The sequence below is a fragment of the Leiobunum rupestre genome, chromosome 4, assembly GCF_980474605.1.
Source record: "Leiobunum rupestre chromosome 4, qqLeiRupe1.1.hap1, whole genome shotgun sequence".
Taxonomy (NCBI): domain Eukaryota; kingdom Metazoa; phylum Arthropoda; class Arachnida; order Opiliones; family Sclerosomatidae; genus Leiobunum; species Leiobunum rupestre.
Genome location: NC_143387.1, coordinates 19944701 through 19963036, shown reverse-complemented (window position 1 = coordinate 19963036; position 18336 = coordinate 19944701). Strand labels below are relative to the sequence as shown.

At 31.0% G+C, this 18336-nt stretch overlaps 2 protein-coding genes across 4 annotated transcripts in view; one reads left to right on the top strand and one right to left on the bottom strand.

Annotated features, from left to right (window-relative positions):
• The window catches only part of Nup93-1 (Nucleoporin 93kD-1), a 33731-nt gene extending 24718 nt beyond the window's left edge, over nucleotides 1-9013 (top strand). For all 3 annotated transcript variants that reach the window (XM_090171824.1, XM_090171826.1, XM_090171825.1), the window contains exons 13-22: nucleotides 192-383; nucleotides 1787-1913; nucleotides 2941-3013; nucleotides 4019-4063; nucleotides 5502-5618; nucleotides 5714-5959; nucleotides 6522-6605; nucleotides 7723-7793; nucleotides 8653-8725; nucleotides 8850-9013. In XM_090171824.1, coding sequence (XP_090027950.1) covers nucleotides 192-383; nucleotides 1787-1913; nucleotides 2941-3013; nucleotides 4019-4063; nucleotides 5502-5618; nucleotides 5714-5959; nucleotides 6522-6605; nucleotides 7723-7793; nucleotides 8653-8725; nucleotides 8850-8969 — 1148 coding nt within the window. In that variant the 3' untranslated portion in view covers nucleotides 8970-9013. The remainder of the gene's footprint in view (nucleotides 1-191; nucleotides 384-1786; nucleotides 1914-2940; nucleotides 3014-4018; nucleotides 4064-5501; nucleotides 5619-5713; nucleotides 5960-6521; nucleotides 6606-7722; nucleotides 7794-8652; nucleotides 8726-8849) is intronic.
• A 2932-nt stretch (nucleotides 9014-11945) lies between these two features.
• On the bottom strand, nucleotides 11946-18325 carry Gclm (Glutamate-cysteine ligase modifier subunit). Its single transcript, XM_090171783.1, has 7 exons — nucleotides 18146-18325; nucleotides 17764-17835; nucleotides 15388-15463; nucleotides 13254-13310; nucleotides 12546-12736; nucleotides 12365-12479; nucleotides 11946-12308 (listed from the first exon to the last, which is right to left on the bottom strand). The coding sequence occupies exons 1-7, from the start codon at nucleotides 18239-18241 to the stop codon at nucleotides 12142-12144; spliced, it is 774 nt and encodes a 257-aa protein (XP_090027909.1). The 5' UTR covers nucleotides 18242-18325; the 3' UTR covers nucleotides 11946-12141.
• Nucleotides 18326-18336: the final 11 nt, after the last annotated feature.

The window sequence follows — 18336 nt, the reverse complement described above, 5'->3', positions numbered from 1 at the left end:
CTATTTCATATAATCTATCATTTCTGTAGCAAAGCTTTTTCAACTTGGAATATTGGGATTATCTCAAAAAGATTTATGCATAGTGATTGTAGTTACTAATTTTCATTACTAGCTTAAGTAACCTTAAAATTATGATGCCACTTGGTGTATTTTTTTAAAGTAATTTACGAAATTGTGCTTTTATTCGTTAGGGGAGAGTCACTTTAACGCCTACCAACAGCCCTTCCTATACTTCAGAACACTTTTTCTAACATCTCAGTTTGAAACTGCTTTGGAGTTTCTATTTGGAGTTGAACATTTAAGAGCCCATGCTGTGCATGTGGCCATCAGCCTTTATGAACAAGGTCTACTAGCCTTACCTACATCACCACACTCTCAGCTTTGTAAGTTTCAGTTTTTTTCCCCTTTTTTTGGTTGTTTAAACATTGGTTATTTTTTAATTTCAATGAAACATGTGGAAGTTAAAGCCTTCCTACGCACTGTTGGTTTTCATTATGTAAAAAAATAAATAAAAATCAGTTTATAAACCACGCTGTTTTCAAGTAATCCCAATAGCTTAAGTCAGAAGCAACTTGCATAATTGCATTCCATTTCTTTTTTCCTTCGAAATATTGCGAAAAATTTTGATTAAACTGTTTCTAATAAGTTGTATGTTGTCATGGAAAAAATAGGCTAGCTAATCATACTCAATTTAAAAATGCTTATGGGATGAATAAGTTTTCAATTTTAAAATAGAAAAAAAATCCTCATAACATCCTGAAAAGGTTTTTGTTAGGGAACAAAAATAGCTTTCGAAACGTTTTAGACATTCATCAAAAACCACAAAAATTAAGCTTTAAGACATCCAATGAAAGCACGGTTGTATTTACGATTTCATTCAATTCTAGCTAGTAGTGTATAAAGGAATACATAAATATATATATATATATATATATATATATATATATATATCTCTCTCTCTCTCTCTCTCTCTCTCTCTCTCTCTCTCTCTCTCTCTATTGCAGGGTGTCCATAGTTCCATATCTACTATTTTTTCGTATAATTTAACGTCCTACCTTTTTCTCAAATTGATTTAATTAAAATTCCTATAACAGCCTTAATTTTAACTCAAAAGTCTGAAGAAATTAAAATAGTTGTAATTGAAAAATTAGTATTATAGAAATTTCTTTTAAACCATTGAATACTTCTGTGCATGATTCTATACCAGAATGTTGTACCCCCTTTAAAAAATTTGGACAACCGTTTTCTCTTATTGTGTAATTAATTTTCTCCAATTTTTTCTTTTATTTATCCCAATTTTCTTCTTATATTTTCCTTTATTTAACTTATAAATTTTCTATAATTCCTTTAAAGTATTTGAAAATATTCTGTTGTCACCCTGCTATTGTGGAAATTCTTTTGAAAGTACTGTATTTTGGGGAATGTAACCCACTACAACAAATTTTCTATTTCGATTTACAAATAAGATTGGTAATATTTTTCTCACCTGCGATAATCTTTGATCGATCGTGACAGTCGATATAGCACAGTTGTTTTTTCGCTGCGATACTCTCCAGTCTTTCAACATCTTTAATGCTTATTTAATAGATGTACGAAATATAAAAAAAATTCCGGTATACACCCCGCAGTTTATCTAAGAGATCATTTACTGAAACTTAAGAACCTGCAGGGTATATTCGTGTGCGGGTTATATTTGCTAAAATACGGTAACTACATGTTAGGACATTAAATCTTAAATGTTTCATAATATATGATGTGCATTAATTTCCAATGTTCAACTTTTCAGTGTCGAAAGAACCAAATGATAGAACACCAATGCAAAGGCTAAATTTTGCTCGTTTAATTACCCTTTATGTGAGGAAATTTGAAATGACAGATCCGAGGGAAGCTCTTCAATATTTTTATCTACTCAGGCAAGTATAATATACTATAAAAATTTAATTATTTATATTTAAGGAGAATGACCCAATCCCCCTCATGCTCTGAGAGTAAGCTCTTTTCACCCAAAAAAATAAATGAAATAAGCGCAGTTTGTTTTCATTAAACTTGTCTCTCGCCGCAATTGAACCAAACACCTGTGATGTTTTTCTACCCTCCTCTTGTGGGGGGGGGGGGGGTAATAATAATAATCAATAATCAGCTAGGCTAATGCCCAAGGCACCACCTTAGGCCTAAGTCATCAAGCGACTTTTGAAGCCTTTAATCATGGTAACTAGACCATGTTGCAGTTAGTCTTAACTTAGTCATCCTTGTATGTACAATTTTTTTTAAATTGCGTGCCCCCTTGAACCGCTATGCCCACTGTATGATATGATGATGGTTTACACTCTACTCTCTATTCCCTAGCCCAATAACCCCTTTTGTCCTGTTTAATTTAGAAACTGTTGCTCGCAGATCGTCTCAACATAGTCATTCTCCCTAACTATAAATATCTACATTCTTCCTAATACCAGCTACAATATAAAATGGAAAAACAGTATTATAAGTGTTTATGGACTGTTCAAGTCGTTTTCCCATTTCTAAATCTTTTAAGTGTGATTTTGCTTAGGTTTTTTAGTTTGTATAAAAGATATTTCTAAACCACGTGTTAGATTACAGCAGTTTCAAATAGATTCCAGAAATTATTCGAAGTCTAATTCAAAATGAAATTTTCACTTTTTGGGGTGTTTTTAGTAGGTCTTGCGAAATTAACTCTTGCCAAGAAGGTAGAAGAAGAGATTTTTTTTACTTTTTCTGATTTCATAAAGAACTTCAATGCATGTATAAAAGCAATAATTGGGTGCACACTCTTAATACGTTAGTGAAATATGGCTTAAATGATTTTTGCATGCACTATCTAAAAGAAAAACTTCAACTATATGATTAAATTAGCTTATGACATACCTGATAACACTAATTAGTGCTGATAACAAATTGTCTTTTATTTTTTCTGTAATAAAGGAGTATTAAAGGATCCAGAAATGAAAACCTTTTCATGTCTTGTATTAGCCAACTTGCACTGGAAACCAAAGAGGTAATGTAATTTTTAACAATTCTGTTATGCGTGGTAGTTTTAATTGCCTTGCTTCAGCTGAAAAGCATTGATATCATTTCATGTGGGCAGCAGTACTACTATATATTAAATCCAGGTCTATAATTATGGCTCAATAAGTTTGTTAAAATAATACTGGTATGAATATGTGTAGTGATGTAAAATTGATGTCATACTCAAAGAGATAATAGCTCTTATGAGAGAGCACATTTTAGGCTTAGTCTGAAGTCAACCAAAAATGTGTTATTTTAGAAATGGTCGACCTTAAAAAATTATAAAGGTAGGAAATTGACACACTTATGTTGAATTTAAAAACACGAGAACCACCAATGGTCTAGAGAGTGAGGAGTAAAAACGCGAACAAGTAAAGAGACCTAGAAGTAGGGGAGAAAACTAAGCTTTATTGGGGGAAAATATGCATATTTTTCCCCAATAAAGCTTAGTTTTCTCCCCTACATCTTGGTCTCTTTACTTGTTTGCGTTTTTACTCCTTATGTTGAATTTAGGTTGGCATATTGATTTAGTGAGTGCTTTGTTCTGTTGGCAGTGTACTTTTTCTGCAAAGAGAAAACACATCTAGCTGTCATATCTGCTCAATTTTTGTTATATTAATTTCTATATTTATTTCTATTTTTGATGCTGTAATGGGTATATTGCATATCGTAATTGTAATCCAGTGCCAACCAAAAATTGTTTAAAAATTGAGCCCAAAGTCAGCATTACCTAACATGATTTGCCTGGCTGTGAAAGATTTCCCCATTATTATTTAATATATTTCTTCAAAGCAATGAATGTCTTTACATTATCAAATCCGTAATCTAATAAAAAAGGAGTAAAAAAATTAAGTTATTTGCAGCTAGGAGATGTTAGACCATTAAACATTTTTAGTTTATTTATTTCATTGTTTTTTTTTTATTGTAATTATATGTATTGAATGATAGTTCTAAGCATTCATATTTAAATTAAGTAATAAAGATTTTTTTTTAGTATGAGATGCTTTTGGGCTCTATGCAAGAAGATAATTGTCGTACTGTAAGTATTATATTTATTTGTATTACTTTTTTAAACATATGAAATATCTCTTATGAGAGCTAGAAGTATCCAGCAGGCCTGAGGTTTATTTCTCTTGTCCAAGACAAGACTAAATTTGACTAATAAGAGTTCTATATAACTGATAGACATAACATTTATTGAGAAAGGGGACAACAGTTACCTTTGATCGCGGTGTGGGTAACTACAAAAGAGGCACTGTTAGTCTGGTCACCCTAGTTAAATCTAGAGATATTCTCTTGAGTAGATCTGAAAAGCAAGCTCCATTTATATTATTTTAAGAACATAACCTGTGGCTCAAGGCAATTTCCAATATGTGCAATTTTCCTACCAGATTGGGTATGCATTCACCTCAACTAGACTGAAACTTACCACATGTAGCTATGGTGTAAAATGTATAAATTTCACTACTTTTTTTTTTTATAAACCATCCTTCCTCGATATAATAGTAGTATTTATAAAGATGATCCATATAAAAATATATTTCCCATGCAATATTGTTATTATTAAAGCAAGTGTTGGCTCTTTTTTTCCACTGGTGTCGCTAGCATTGAAATCAAAACAAGATACTTCAGCTAAATTTTGAGCTAAAAGGCGGGACATAAAAGACAATAACTTGAATTATAGTAAATTTTAACAGTATATTTTATATGGGATGTATAATTTAGGTTAAAGTTCACTAAGTTGTCTAATTATAATACTCTACAACGACGTTATTGTTTAGCTATTTGAATTGCAGCTTCCTTTGCCATTAATAGATGGCACCACACTCTAGTAAAAACGTTTTTTTCGAAGAATCGGATAGATTCAATGCCATATCTAATAACAAGGGCCTTATACAGGTGGCCATGATAGAGCCGACAATTGCTTTAAATGAATTTTCAAGCGGAAGGTGTAATATTAGTATTTTGAGATGGAAAGAAATAGATTATGTAAATCAGGGGCATAAGAACTAGGGGAGGCAAGGGTGTATTACCTCTCCAAACTGATTATTGGAAGGGGCAACTAATGAAATGCCCTCCTTTTTGTGTTTTGTTCAAAACTTTAAAGTTTAAAAATACTTTTATTTAAAATGCTTAAAACTTTCTCGAACGATTGGGTCTTATATCTTTCAACTTTTTCATGCCAATATAAGAAAACCTAATTGATTTATTACATAAGATATTCAAATCTAATCGCATACAAATAGTAAAAATACAAAGACAGAAGATTGTACTAACCATTTATTTTCACTAGTCTTAGGTGAAATTTTTCACAAAGCATTCCATTTTCCTCACCCTTTTTTTCACTATGGACTTATTGAAGAAGGCGATAGATGTCAAAATTAATTTACTTAAGGATAACTTTGACCTGCTATTTTATTCAGAATAAAATCTCTAGTTTATGCAACTACTAATCTTGTTTTATTATTTTATTTCAGCCAGGCATAATTGATAAATTTGGTGGAGATACAGCCACGATAATTGGAGTTGTGGCAGCTGATACTGAAGAGAAAGGACTGTATGAAGATGCTATTAGACTTTATGATCTTGGAAAGGTATTTGTATTAAAATTTCGGTTGTGTAGTTCTCTGCACTTTTTTTGTTTTTACGTATAAACTTCCATTCATTAATTTTCTCATTTATTTATCAGAATTATGGAAAAGTTGTGGAACTTTTGAATAAGCTTTTAAGTCAAGTGGTATCCCAGGTTAACTCTCCTGGTTCTTCTCGTGAGCGCCTTGAATTATTGGCAATGAATATTGCTAAGAGATACAGAATTCATGGCTGTGGAAATAATATAAATAACAAAGATATATTTGGAACTTTCTTTTTGCTCTTGGATATAATGACATTTTTCAACTACTATCACAGTAAACAATTAATGGAAGCACTTGATGTAGGTATTTACTTAAAAACTATAAAGTAGATTGTAGGGATGATAACAGTAACTAGAAGTTTGGGGCATCAATTTCTACATAATCACAAGATATTGTTAGCACTAGCGATATAGAATGTCTTTGGTTGTTTAAAAGGAAAATAAGTTATTACACTTGGGGTTATCAGTTAGCAACAATCTATATGTACAGAATTCTTTAAATTGAATGACATGTAAATGTTTAGAGTATTGTGACTAGGATTTCATCCTATCTAAGATTTTGGTGTAATGCTATTTGTTTAAGGGTAAATCTTTATCACTTTATAAATCTGTAGTTCCAACATTCTTGACATTATTTTGTTAGCATTAGCCGATGCAACTTTGGAGCTGGGGCACCCATAAATGACCTGTGAGATGATGAGATCCGTATAACATGTTTGTATTTAGATTATTAAATGCACAGATAAAAGTAGTATATATTTTGAACTAAAACCCTGTCGATAATATATTTGGTACCTGTTAAGTGTTATTCTATGATATAGTATTATGATAATTTATTTATCTAGCTCTCTTTTGTTTTTAGACAATTAAAGCATTGAAAATCATCCCATTTGAATCCACTGAAGTTGAGCAGAGAGTTAATGCTTTCTCCTTGTTTACAGAAGAAGTAAGTTTATTTTTAGATTGTGATAAACTTTTATTTAAATTTAAAATGCTAAATGATGTTTTTATAAATTTTGACACATGTTAATTAAGCTTAGATTAGAGTGGTGATCAGTTCAGTGTTCACCACGAAAAAGCCCTGTGTAATAGTTAAATTCTTAGGGACCTAAATGTGTTCTTGGTTATGTAACTACTTGACTATGTAGTAGTTAAGTTAGAGCAAGAAACTATATATGTAACACTTGGAATGTCTTTTGATCCATTGTCACCATGTTGAGAAAGGATCTCTAGAAGCAGTCAAATATAAGATGTAACGAGTTTTTCACGTTATGACTACAAAGATGTGGCTCGAAAAAGAAAATGAACACTCACTTCAAAAATAGACTTGCTAGGGAATGAGTTTAACAAACCTTGATCAGTGCACTGAAGATCTTATAGATTTTTTCATGTCTATTTCGGTGTAAATTAATTTAGAATGTTAAAAAAGAGCAAGGAGGTGAGTGAACAAGGCTGATTGTGGACCAGCAGTCAAGTCCAGCTTAGCACGTTGTGAGTGAAATCTCCTCTCTAAACCACACCCCGCTTTTTCAGAATTGTCAGGTCCACAATAATCTTTCTTAGACATTCCAAGTTTATACACATGCATTGTATAATTTCCTGGTTTGATTTTCAAAATCAGTTACAAAAACTGCCTACCATATAGGATACGCTTTTGGCGTGGAGAAACAGTGCTACAAGGCCAAAGTTTAAGTCGCCCTAAGTGTTGCTGCAAATTTCTTTTAAACTCCCAGCTTTAAAAAGTGGATGTAATTTACATGAAAACCAAAATTATCAGTATCATTTTAAAACTAGATTGATGAGCAAATTAAAGGTCTTGGTACTAGGAAGCTGCAAAGGTGGTTTCATATTTATTAACTTCCAACTTAATTGTACAGCTGAGCAAAATGGGGTATTAAATTATAAATTAGGGTTTTTGTCATAAAGCAAATAAGCACCACAAGCTGGGATAGAACCCAGCTTCTCTTGCTGCAAGGTGAAAATGCTAACAACTCAGCCACTCCTCCTTTTATGTTATGTTCATCATTACCTTTTATACGTGGTTAGTAATCAGTATTTTTTAGGTTAGAAGAAATGTACCAGATATTCTATTAGCAACAATGAATATCCTTTATACACAGTATAAAACAACCAAGTAAGTATTTTGGGCAAACAGAGCTAATTTTTTAATTATATTATAATCAATAATTTTAATTAGTTTTAGTGTACATGTTATAATAATAATAATATTTATTTCGCAAAGAAAAGAAAACCCTGCAGGCAACCACAGAGGCAAGGCCTATACGTGGTGGTTACTAGGACAATACAAACAAAGAAATTAAATTTAAGATATGATTTGAAAGCGCGACAAAAATGATTAAATCGATATGAAAATTTTTGGATATGATTAAAAACAAATATTCATGCCTCCTTAACAATATTTATTTGGTGAAAAGTTGACAAACCAAACCAACAGTTATTGGGATTGTGAATTTTTGTCAAAGGTGAAAATTTATAAAACTTATCCCCCTTTTTCTTTGGGGAGGGGAGGGGAGGGGGAGGGGACTGGACAACTGATATTTCATTTGGAAATGTGATATCTTCCAATTTGAATCGATTTCAGTAATGAGATGACAGTGTAAACAATGTTCTGCTTAATACTTGATTAGTTTTTTTTGGCATTTGTCTACCCAAGTTAAAGCAGCGTTTGATTTATATCAATTAAGGATATAGATAAGTTTCTTTCTATTTGTACCAAGTGCTCCTACTTTTAATCAGGTGTAAAATGGTTTACCCAAAAACACCCCAAATGCATAGATGTCTACGAATAGTTTAGTACAGTAAAACTGGAAAACAAATAATTTGAAAAATGACAGTGTACTCTTTTTGTCCTCTAATAAAATATTAATTTTAATCATTCACTTTTCACAACATACAAATTTTAGAGGTTTTAATTTAGATTTTTTAAATGCACCATTTGGATCTCCAATAAAAATTTTATTAACGTTTTACAGAAATTCTCTTACTGCGTCAGGAAGTTTAAACAATTCTCTTCTCTTTGATGATAGCTCTCATGGACATGAACAAGTAAGTCGCATTTCTTTAAATAACAAACATTAACACTAAAGTGTGCTATCCTGAGTATGGGATAGCCTTTAATAATATTCTTAAAATAAATTTAAGTTTATAGAAAAGTTTATTTTATTTACAGTATGTCGGTTATTTGAGGAAGCAAGCTCGTGCTCTTATAATGTTTGCCGGAATGATTCCATATCGTATGCCTGGTGATACTAATGCAAGATTGGTTCAACTGGAAGTTTTGATGAATTAAAGCTAACTCCAATGTTATTTTAAATAAATGATTTAAATTTATCATTTGGTCTATTAAAACTTGCAGGGGTTAATAATTATAAGTGATAGTTAGTGGTAAGGATATCTACGTAGGCTGTCTCATTAATATTTTAAGAACACTGTCATACCATTTAATTCTTAGTTTTCATTAAAAAAAAGTTTGCAAGGGCATATGCAAATGTTTCTTTTCATTTTAAGAAATACATATTTTCTATCACAAATCAAATAGTTAATTGAGAATTTTCTTAAAATTAAGTTTTTCCTGAAAATATTTTTCTTATACCGCTATTTGCTGATATTGGCCAAGACCGATATATCAGTGCATCCCTAGTCAATCACAACCTAATTTTTATTATGAAAGATCCTGTTCTATTTAAATTAATTTGAGTTGTTCTGAATTTCTTTTTGGTAGCATGACAAGTAGCAGCTGCAAGATTCTAATACAGATTTTGGTGGTTTTCTATTGTTAAGGAAATGTTTTCAAGTGTGCACCCTTACCAAAAAATAAGTGGTCTTGTAACTTTTTAAGTTGGTTTTAAGTTGGTATTTGGAACAAATGCCAACTAAATACCAACTAAAAACCTACTTAAAAACCACTTTACACCAACTTAAAACCAACTAAAAGCTTTCTTAATAAAGACCACTTAAAACCAACTTAAAACTTACTTAAAAAGACCTCTTAATAAAGACCACTTAAAGCCAACTTATAACCTACTTAAAAATTATAAGTAATTATCTGACCACTAAAAACCAACTTAAAACCAACTTCAAAAAATGAGTATTTTCCAGCCCACTTAAAAACAACTTATTACCTCTTTAAATAGTTTATTAAAATATGCTGGGAACTTGAACCTACTTAAAACCAACTTAAATGTGAAAACCTACTAAATACCAACTAAAAACCAACTTAAATGTGAAAACCAACTAAATACCAACTAAAAACCAACTTATTTTTTGGTAAGGGTAATCCCTTACCAAAAAATAAGCTGGTTTTTAGTTGGTATTCAATACTATTAACATTTAAGTTGATATTAAGTTGGTTTTAAGTGGTCAGCATATTTCAGTAAACTAGTTAAGTTGGTAATAAGTTGGTTTTAAGTTGGTGGGAAAATGCCTTTTTCTTTAAGTTGGTATTTAGTAGGGATGCACCGATATGGGTACAGCCGATATATCGGCTAATCGTGGCCGATAATATCGGCCGATTTTATCGGCCTAGGATAGCCGATATATCGGCCGATATTAACAAAGTTACCTATCACAATATTATGCTTTTTTGTTTACTCTCGTAACCACCTGTTAAATAGACTAAAGCCGAGTGTTGTGGAAGAACTGGCCTTTTTAAAAGGAAATGTAAGGTTGTGGCAATAAATGTTTTCCATTAATTAGTTGAGTATCGCCTTTTTTTAAATTTTAATGTTTTTCTAATACCAGAAGTATCGGCTAATATCGGCCTCGCTTAAGCCGATATTGGCCGATACCGATATTTGAAAAATTAGCCGATATATCGGTGCATCCCTAGTATTTAGTTGGTTTTTAGTGGTCAGAAAATGACATATTATTTGTAAGTTGGTTATAAGTAGGTTTTAAGTTGGTATTTAGTTGGTTTTAAGTTGGTATTTGTTTCAAATACCAACTTAAAGTATTTCCTAGACCACTTATTTTTTGGTAAGGGATCGTCTGTGATAAAGGAATGATCATTCAGATATAATGAAACTGAAATAAATACAAATGGTACATATAAATTGCTCCCCAAATCCATTATCACATTATCAATGGAAACATATCCCTTACCAAAAAATAAGTGGTCTTGTAACTTTTTAAGTTGGTTTTAAGTTGGTATTTGGAACAAATGCCAACTAAATACCAACTAAAAACCACTTTACACCAACTTAAAACCAACTAAAAGCTTTCTTAATAAAGACCACTTAAAACCAACTTAAAACTTACTTAAAAAGACCTCTTAAGAAAGACCACTTAAAGCCAACTTATAACCTACTTAAAAATTATAAGTAATTATCTGACCACTAAAAACCAACTTAAAACCAACTTCAAAAAATGAGTATTTTCCAGCCAACTTAAAAACAACTTATTACCTCTTTAAATAGTTTATTAAAATATGCTGGGAACTTGAACCTACTTAAAACCAACTTAAATGTGAAAACCTACTAAAAAACAACTTAAAACCAACTTAAATGTAAAAACCAACTTATTTTTTGGTAAGGGCATCTTAATTCGATTTTGGGATATAAATTGGTGTTAGTGTGGTTATGATCTTTCCTAGGGTTTAGTAGTTTTACATTTCCGGGTAGGGAATGGCAATATCTGTAATATACATGCACACAGTTCAGTTCTGCACTTTGGAAATTCTTTACCTATAAAATAGTAGTTGTTTTGCATAATTTGAAAAATGGCAAATGTTGTAATTTCATATTTAAAGGGAATAGAACCTCCAACTCGTTCTTTATGGAAGACCCCATCAGTTTCCTTTATTCCGTTCACAATCAGCGGTTATCAGCGCCGCAGTTGTGAAAAACCATGGGAGGCAATGGAAAATATTGGAACCCTCGGAGGGCGACAGAAATAACAGAGATTATATTCCCTTTAAGAAAAACCACATGTGGTATTTTTCTCTTAGAAGGTAAAATGTGTAGAGTAAAAAAAAAAGAATTTTCATTTTGTCTATAACGAAGAAACGTCACTTCAAGAACAGCATTTTTCTTAAGATAGTGAAATTAGTCTTCTTACGTCAATGAGATTGGGTATGCCTATATTAGTCATGAGGCAGCTACTAGCAAGAATAATGTAAAATGAGCCGATAGCAAGGATTTGGAAATTTCACTTTTGAATAATTTTTTTTATTTATTGACAATTTTTTAACATTAATGAATTTTATGTAGTACCAAAAAAAGAAAATATCATTTAACTGGTCTTTAAATATTCTTTATTTTATACAAGTTGACCAATGACAACCATTCTTTCTTAGGCAGTATAAAAGTAAAAATTTGCAATACCAAATTTAACGCCTTAAACTCCTCTAACTCTTTCCTATCACCTAAAATTTTAATTAAATAATAAAACTATTACAGAAATAGTACTTTCACAGGATATTTAATATTAATAAATGGAATGACTTCTAATTTACTGTTAATCCACTACTGTTGAATACTTGAAGCAGCCAACAGATAACCCCTATTCTGAATAATTCCCCTGCATTTTACAATGGCTGAGTATCGTGTGATCCAATCAAGCTGCCAGGGAGCATCAGTTGTAGGGGTTATTGGCTTAAGAGTTTTATTTAATGTATCACTTGATAAGAGCTCTGAAAAGAAGAGCTTTTGTAAAAAATCTTTCACACTGTAGATCACTCATTCTTACCTTTTGGATCACTGTGGGTCAAAAGTTGTATATCATTTTCTTTTGCATAAGCACTCATTTCTGGAGGCATTACGCAACATGACTCCAAATTCACTTGGTTAACGCTGGGTTTAATCTGAAAATTGGTTTTTAAAATTCATTAATTACAATTAAAATAATCTTATAAAAAAACCTATTTTACCTTTGACCATTCAAACAGTTCTTTCAATTTCTGGGTATCCAAATCGCTAACACCAATTGTCACAAGCTTTTTTTGCTCTACTTGCTCTTCTAAGACTTTCCACATTGGCTTCCATGTTTCATTAGCACTCTGATCCGAATGTAGAGTTAGTATGAGTGAATCAATCAGGTTTACTTCAAGTTTAGCCATGACTGTCATTGAAAATAATTACTATCAATGTTAGGTAATTTTCTATGTATTACATAACATAAAACCCAAGATTTAAATACACGGTTTTCTTTTCCAGTCTCAACAGATAAAATTTTTGTTAATATTTCTTGGCTAAATTTTAATTCAACCATAACAAATAAATTTTACTCTTCCTTTAAATATCAGTGATAAACCGCCAGGAAGGCGTTGGAATTTATTTTACTATTTATACAAAAAATCAGAAACTTCTCAAAACACTGGTTTTTGAAATGTTGGTAATTTGATCAACTTGAGTACTTGATTTAAAAGTGATCGAAGTATTTAGATTCAAAGTTGCATGATGAATTAAAACACTTAAATTGTTTAAAAAATTATTCACATATAAAATATGCAAAAAATTCAAGCGTATTCACAAGATTATAGTTTGATTATTATAAACATTCTTCGTGGTGTACAAATTTCTAAGCTTCCCACAAAAATATTTTCAGCATTTTAACAAATTAGTTGAAAAATACTTGCCTTCCTTTATAGCCTCTCTTAAAAGGCTGGTTTCAAATCTCACTAGAAACACCTTTACTGCAATAATAAATTAAGTTATGTAAAAGTTTTCAAACTATCAGCTGCAAAATAAATATTTTTATGCCAAATTAGCAAATGCAAAAATATGAATGTTGCAATTGCACACCTTAATTTAAAGTAATTAGTGGAAGTGGGCATTTAAAGCAATTGCCTCCTTCAAAACTACTGTAAATGAATTGCTTTGAAGATCTATTCATAAAGAGGCTTAAAGCATTCTTAACACTGTAACTGGAGAATAAATACTGAATATATAGTATTTCCTCAAAAAAAAACAGTAAATTCTTTACATTACTCAGATAACATTAAAGAAATTTTTAAAACATTTTCATTATTGGTTGAGAATGAAACTACTGCACTCCCAATTAATAACAATTTCCACAATAATTGTACTGAATGTAGAATATAAAAATTGTTTAAATAATAGAAAAAAGTATATTGTCCAAGGCAGTATCAAAATTAATTTATATTATTTTGTGATTGGGGTGCAGTATGTTCACTCTAATCAGTGTATTAAATCTAAAAGTATTCATTTTTTTATTTCTTTTGCTATAGGCTCAAGAAGGCTATACTGAGGGTCTTTGTTATTTGATATATGTTATGGATAATAAGATAATATACTTTATATTCAGTATATAGCAGAGATGGGTGCGCTCTGCTCTTCAAATAGCTCCTCTAGTATTTTCTGACATTCCAAATGAGAGGAGCGCAAGCTCCAAAATTGGTTTGCTCCCATCCACCGTATATAGGTATTTCAAAATTCCTAACAATATAACATAGAATAAACGGTAAAATCCATCGGAGTGCAATTTTTAAACGTCGCTGTTCCTTCAAAACTGGATGCTCTTAATTAAGGGATAGAACACCAGATTGGTTGATATTTGAGCATGCTCAGAGACCATTTTTGGCGGTTTCCAAGAAACATATCTATGATATAGTCATAAATCAAGATTCCTCGTGGAGCACATGGCTCCATCAAAGCAATTTAGCACTTCAAACTTGTTAAATTAAAATGCAAATTAATTGAATGCATCATAAGGCAGAATATGCAAATAAATTGAATGCGTCATAAGGTGGAAAATACAAATTGAATGCATCATAAGGCAGAATATGCAAATAAATTGAATGCATCATAAGGCGGAAAATACAAATTGAATGCATCATAAGAAGGAAAATGCAAATCAATTGAATGCATCATAAGGTGGAAAATGCAAATTGGATGCACCCTTATCAAAAAATAAGTTGGCTAAAAACCACTTACGACTACTTGTATTTCAACTTGGTTTTCAGTTTGTATTTGGGACAAATGCCTACTAAAAAATAACAAATCGTCTTTATTAATCAACTTATTTCCAACTAAACCAGAATTGACATTTACATTTAACTACTTAAAACCAACTTAAAAATAATATGTAACTTCCTGACTACTAAAAACCAACTAATTACAAACTTAGTAAAAGAAGTATTTTCCTACCAACTAAATAACAACTTATTACCTCTTTAATAGTAAATTGAAATATGCTGACAACTTGAGCCTACTTAATACCAAGTTAATATCAACTAATAATGTGTATACAAACTGAAATCCAACTTATTTTTGGTAAGGGCATCATAAGAAGGAAAATGCAAATTAATTGAATGCATCATAAGAAGGAAAATGCAAATTAATTGAATGCATCATCAGACTTAAAAATGGTAGAAATAATCTGACTAATGAAGTCACGAAATGTTCCCCTTTTTTCCAACCCTCAAACTAAAAAAAACATTCAGAGGCCAGGAAGCCGTTGGAATTTATTTTACCGTCTATTCTAACAATTCTAATATACAAACTCATCATTTCACCATGGATCCACAAGAGAGCATTTAATTGGTTTTGGTGAAGAGTTATAAAGCATAGTCTTAACCCTGGTCGGATTCCCTTTGAGCACTACAAATATTTTTCCAAGTGTGGACTACGTATTCGACCATTTAAGAATGCAACAGTGGCTTCTAAAAGATTATCTTGAGCTACATTTTTCAAATGTGTCCACTTAGAAGCTCATGGATCGAATTAATTACTTTTTACAAAATATCTTGCCTGTAAGTTTGATATCTTTTCTTTCAACTTCTCCTATAGCAGCTTGGTCGGGGCTTTTAAGAATAATCCTTCCATTCTGGAAATATTAAAATTTTAAATAATAATTTCAATTAAATGGACCTAAACAAAACCAGCGCTTTTTTCTGGCTTAAAAACTGATTTCTCAAAATATTTCCCCATTTAGAAATTCTAAATTTACCTGTGTTATCTCTTCCTATCATAATTATAAAACTAAATAATTGAGAATTGGGGGTGGTCAGAAATGTTCCAATTTCAAACTTCAACTTCACCTTAAAAAATTTCAAACTGGTCAATGATAAATAATTTTTCAGTAAAAATTTATTCATAAATTATATAAGGTATGATTTTACTATGAGTGTCGCCCCCCTAGATGGCGTTTTTGTTTCTCAATTTCCTGTAAAATGAAAATTCAGGGTACAAACGGGTACTTGACGAGAGTACCAATATTTTAGACTTAATTAATATTTATATTATTAGTACCTCAATAATTTGGTTTTTGGCATTTTGAGCACGTAGAGCACGTGATGCACGTGCAATTGTTTGGTCATTTGCTAGATTTTAGGCCAAAGTAGACGAATATTGGGAGATATCGTTGGTCTCATTGGTTTTTGACCTACAAAATCGATTTCGACTATGGTGCCTTATCGTTCTGCGAAAATTAACAATCGCTGGGCAAAATCCAATATTAACTCATCCAAGGATAGTAAATTTGTGGCACAATACTTATCAGAGTATTGTTACTTGTCCATGTTTGGCAAAAACCAAGATTGCAAATGGCTTCCAGTTGGAGATATTTTCGCCAATATCATAAAATATTTATAGATTTCAATGTAATAAATTTTTTTCTCAAATATGATATAAGTATATTAATTTAAAATGTTTTCAAATGTTCCCCTTATTGGCACCTGACGGTGCTGCGCATTCGCTTCGCTCAAGCGCTGGGGGCGTGTGGCACCACCCCAACCCAACCTAACCTAACCAGCTAAAAACTACCCAATAGTAAACTGATAGAAGCTTAACTTAGAGAAATAATCTTTAACAAAACGGCTGTGGAGGCGTTCTGCAATGTGACAGATACTACATTTACCGCTGAGCAGAACAGCCGTCGAAGCGCTCGAGAGCGTAACAGAGCCAACAGGTCCTCTTGGCTTAGAGGCCCAGAGACGGTGCATAGTTTCGTGGGATAATGTGTTATATATAAAAGAGAACAAGCCGCAGAATGATAAAGCATCATAGTCGAAATCGATTTTGTAGGTCAAAAACCTATGAAACCTTCGATACATCCCAATATTCGTCTACTTTGGTCTAAAATCTAAAAAATGCTATAAAAAACACATGAAAAATCCGTTTAAATTTTAAACACTCTTTAATATAATAAAAAAACTCATTAGTTTTGTCTACATATAAATAATTGTATCTTCGTGTACCCTACGGAATATCAAAATGTATAAATATGACCAAATTGTGCCCTCTACTGGTGTTAACACTCATAGTAAAATCTTACCTTATATAATTTTTACTTTTCATTATAACTATTTTTGAAAAAATTATATTATCCATAAATTATATTTTTTGAAAAAAAAATACTTTTCAATTATTAAATTTAATATTTAAAATAAATAGCAAAAGTATTAAATTTTAAAAATTAAGAAATTAAGATTGTTTTGTGGAAAACCTATTGTGAAATTAATTTTTCAACTTAATTAAAATAAAAGGCTGATCTAAAAATCCATTTGTTCTCGATTTAATTGAGGTTCCTTTTAAATATTACAAGTACCTGAAAATGGTGGAGATTCTAAATATTGATAAATTTGTAAATAAAATTTTACGTACAAAAAATATTATTAGGTGTAAATGTTGGAGAAATCATTTATTTGTGTAATAATTTGACACTGAAGAAGGACCGCGTTCTGGAAGCTTTATTTATATTACAATATTTAATGAAACCATTTTTATTCATGAAGTTTTTTTAATTTAAAAATTTAGCAATTTTAATTTACTATGGAAAGGAAATTTAATATTTATGATTATAAATATTCATTTATCAATATTATATTAAATAACCCATTCTCATAAAACAAAATATTTTAACAAAGGTATATCCGAGAGGTTTTAGCTTATCACTTCTGACCTATTTTGGAAGAGGCCTTAGAAAATATGAATGGCTATTATTAAAAATTTAGACTCATTTTTAACCAAAACAGAATCTTCTAGCTAATGTGGAAAAAAAACAGTGCCTATAATCACGCTACCAGAGTCTAAAGATAGTATGAATGATTAAGTAATAGATTAAAACAAATTACAAAGCAATAGGTTCTTTTTAAATTGCAATACTATAGAACAATCTTAACTTACTTTAGACAATTTGTTGTGAGAAATTCCATTACTAACACAAGACTGCAAAGTGAAAGTGATACTCTCAGCCAACTGAAACAGAAAATTTCCAAATCTATAATTTTCTCTGTGTACTCAAAAATATTCCGGCATAATAATCCAAATTTGTTCAAGCTATTTTTCGGAAAACTTTACATACTGGACCCTAGAGAAAATGGTTTCTCTGGTATAAGAGCAGTGACCAATGAATATATTTTGTTTAAAAAGCAATAAAGTTAAACAAAAAACTTAGGAGAAAAGCAAAATAAAATTAATACATGGCAGGCATGTTTACTTCTGATCTAACAAAATTAATCAAAAAATAACCAACTCATGATGCAAGTGTCAATTCTAAAGAAATTACTTCATCAGATGATGACTGAGACGTTTTCCTTTTAATCTCTTTACAATTTATAAGATTTCCTGTATCAATCATCAAACCAGAGTTTATTAAATCCATGCTTTGCGACCTTAGAAGTAGCTGTATAGATTTTATACAATAACGTGAGAAAGCGGGCTGCCGCTCCCTCAGAGTTTAGGAACAGAATAAAAAGC

What these genes read in the sequence shown, in the direction of transcription:
- Gclm (XM_090171783.1), bottom strand. Translation starts at nt 18,241, where the DNA reads ATGGATTTAATAAACTCTGGTTTGATGATTGATACAGGAAATCTTATA. An exon ending in AAAAGATATCAAACTTACAG is followed by an intron (nt 13,311 to 15,387) that starts GCAAGATATTTT and finishes TTATTATTGCAG; the next exon opens with TAAAGGTGTTTCTAGTGAGA. An exon ending in GACCCACAGTGATCCAAAAG is followed by an intron (nt 12,309 to 12,364) that starts GTAAGAATGAGT and finishes TCTTCTTTTCAG; the next exon opens with AGCTCTTATCAAGTGATACA.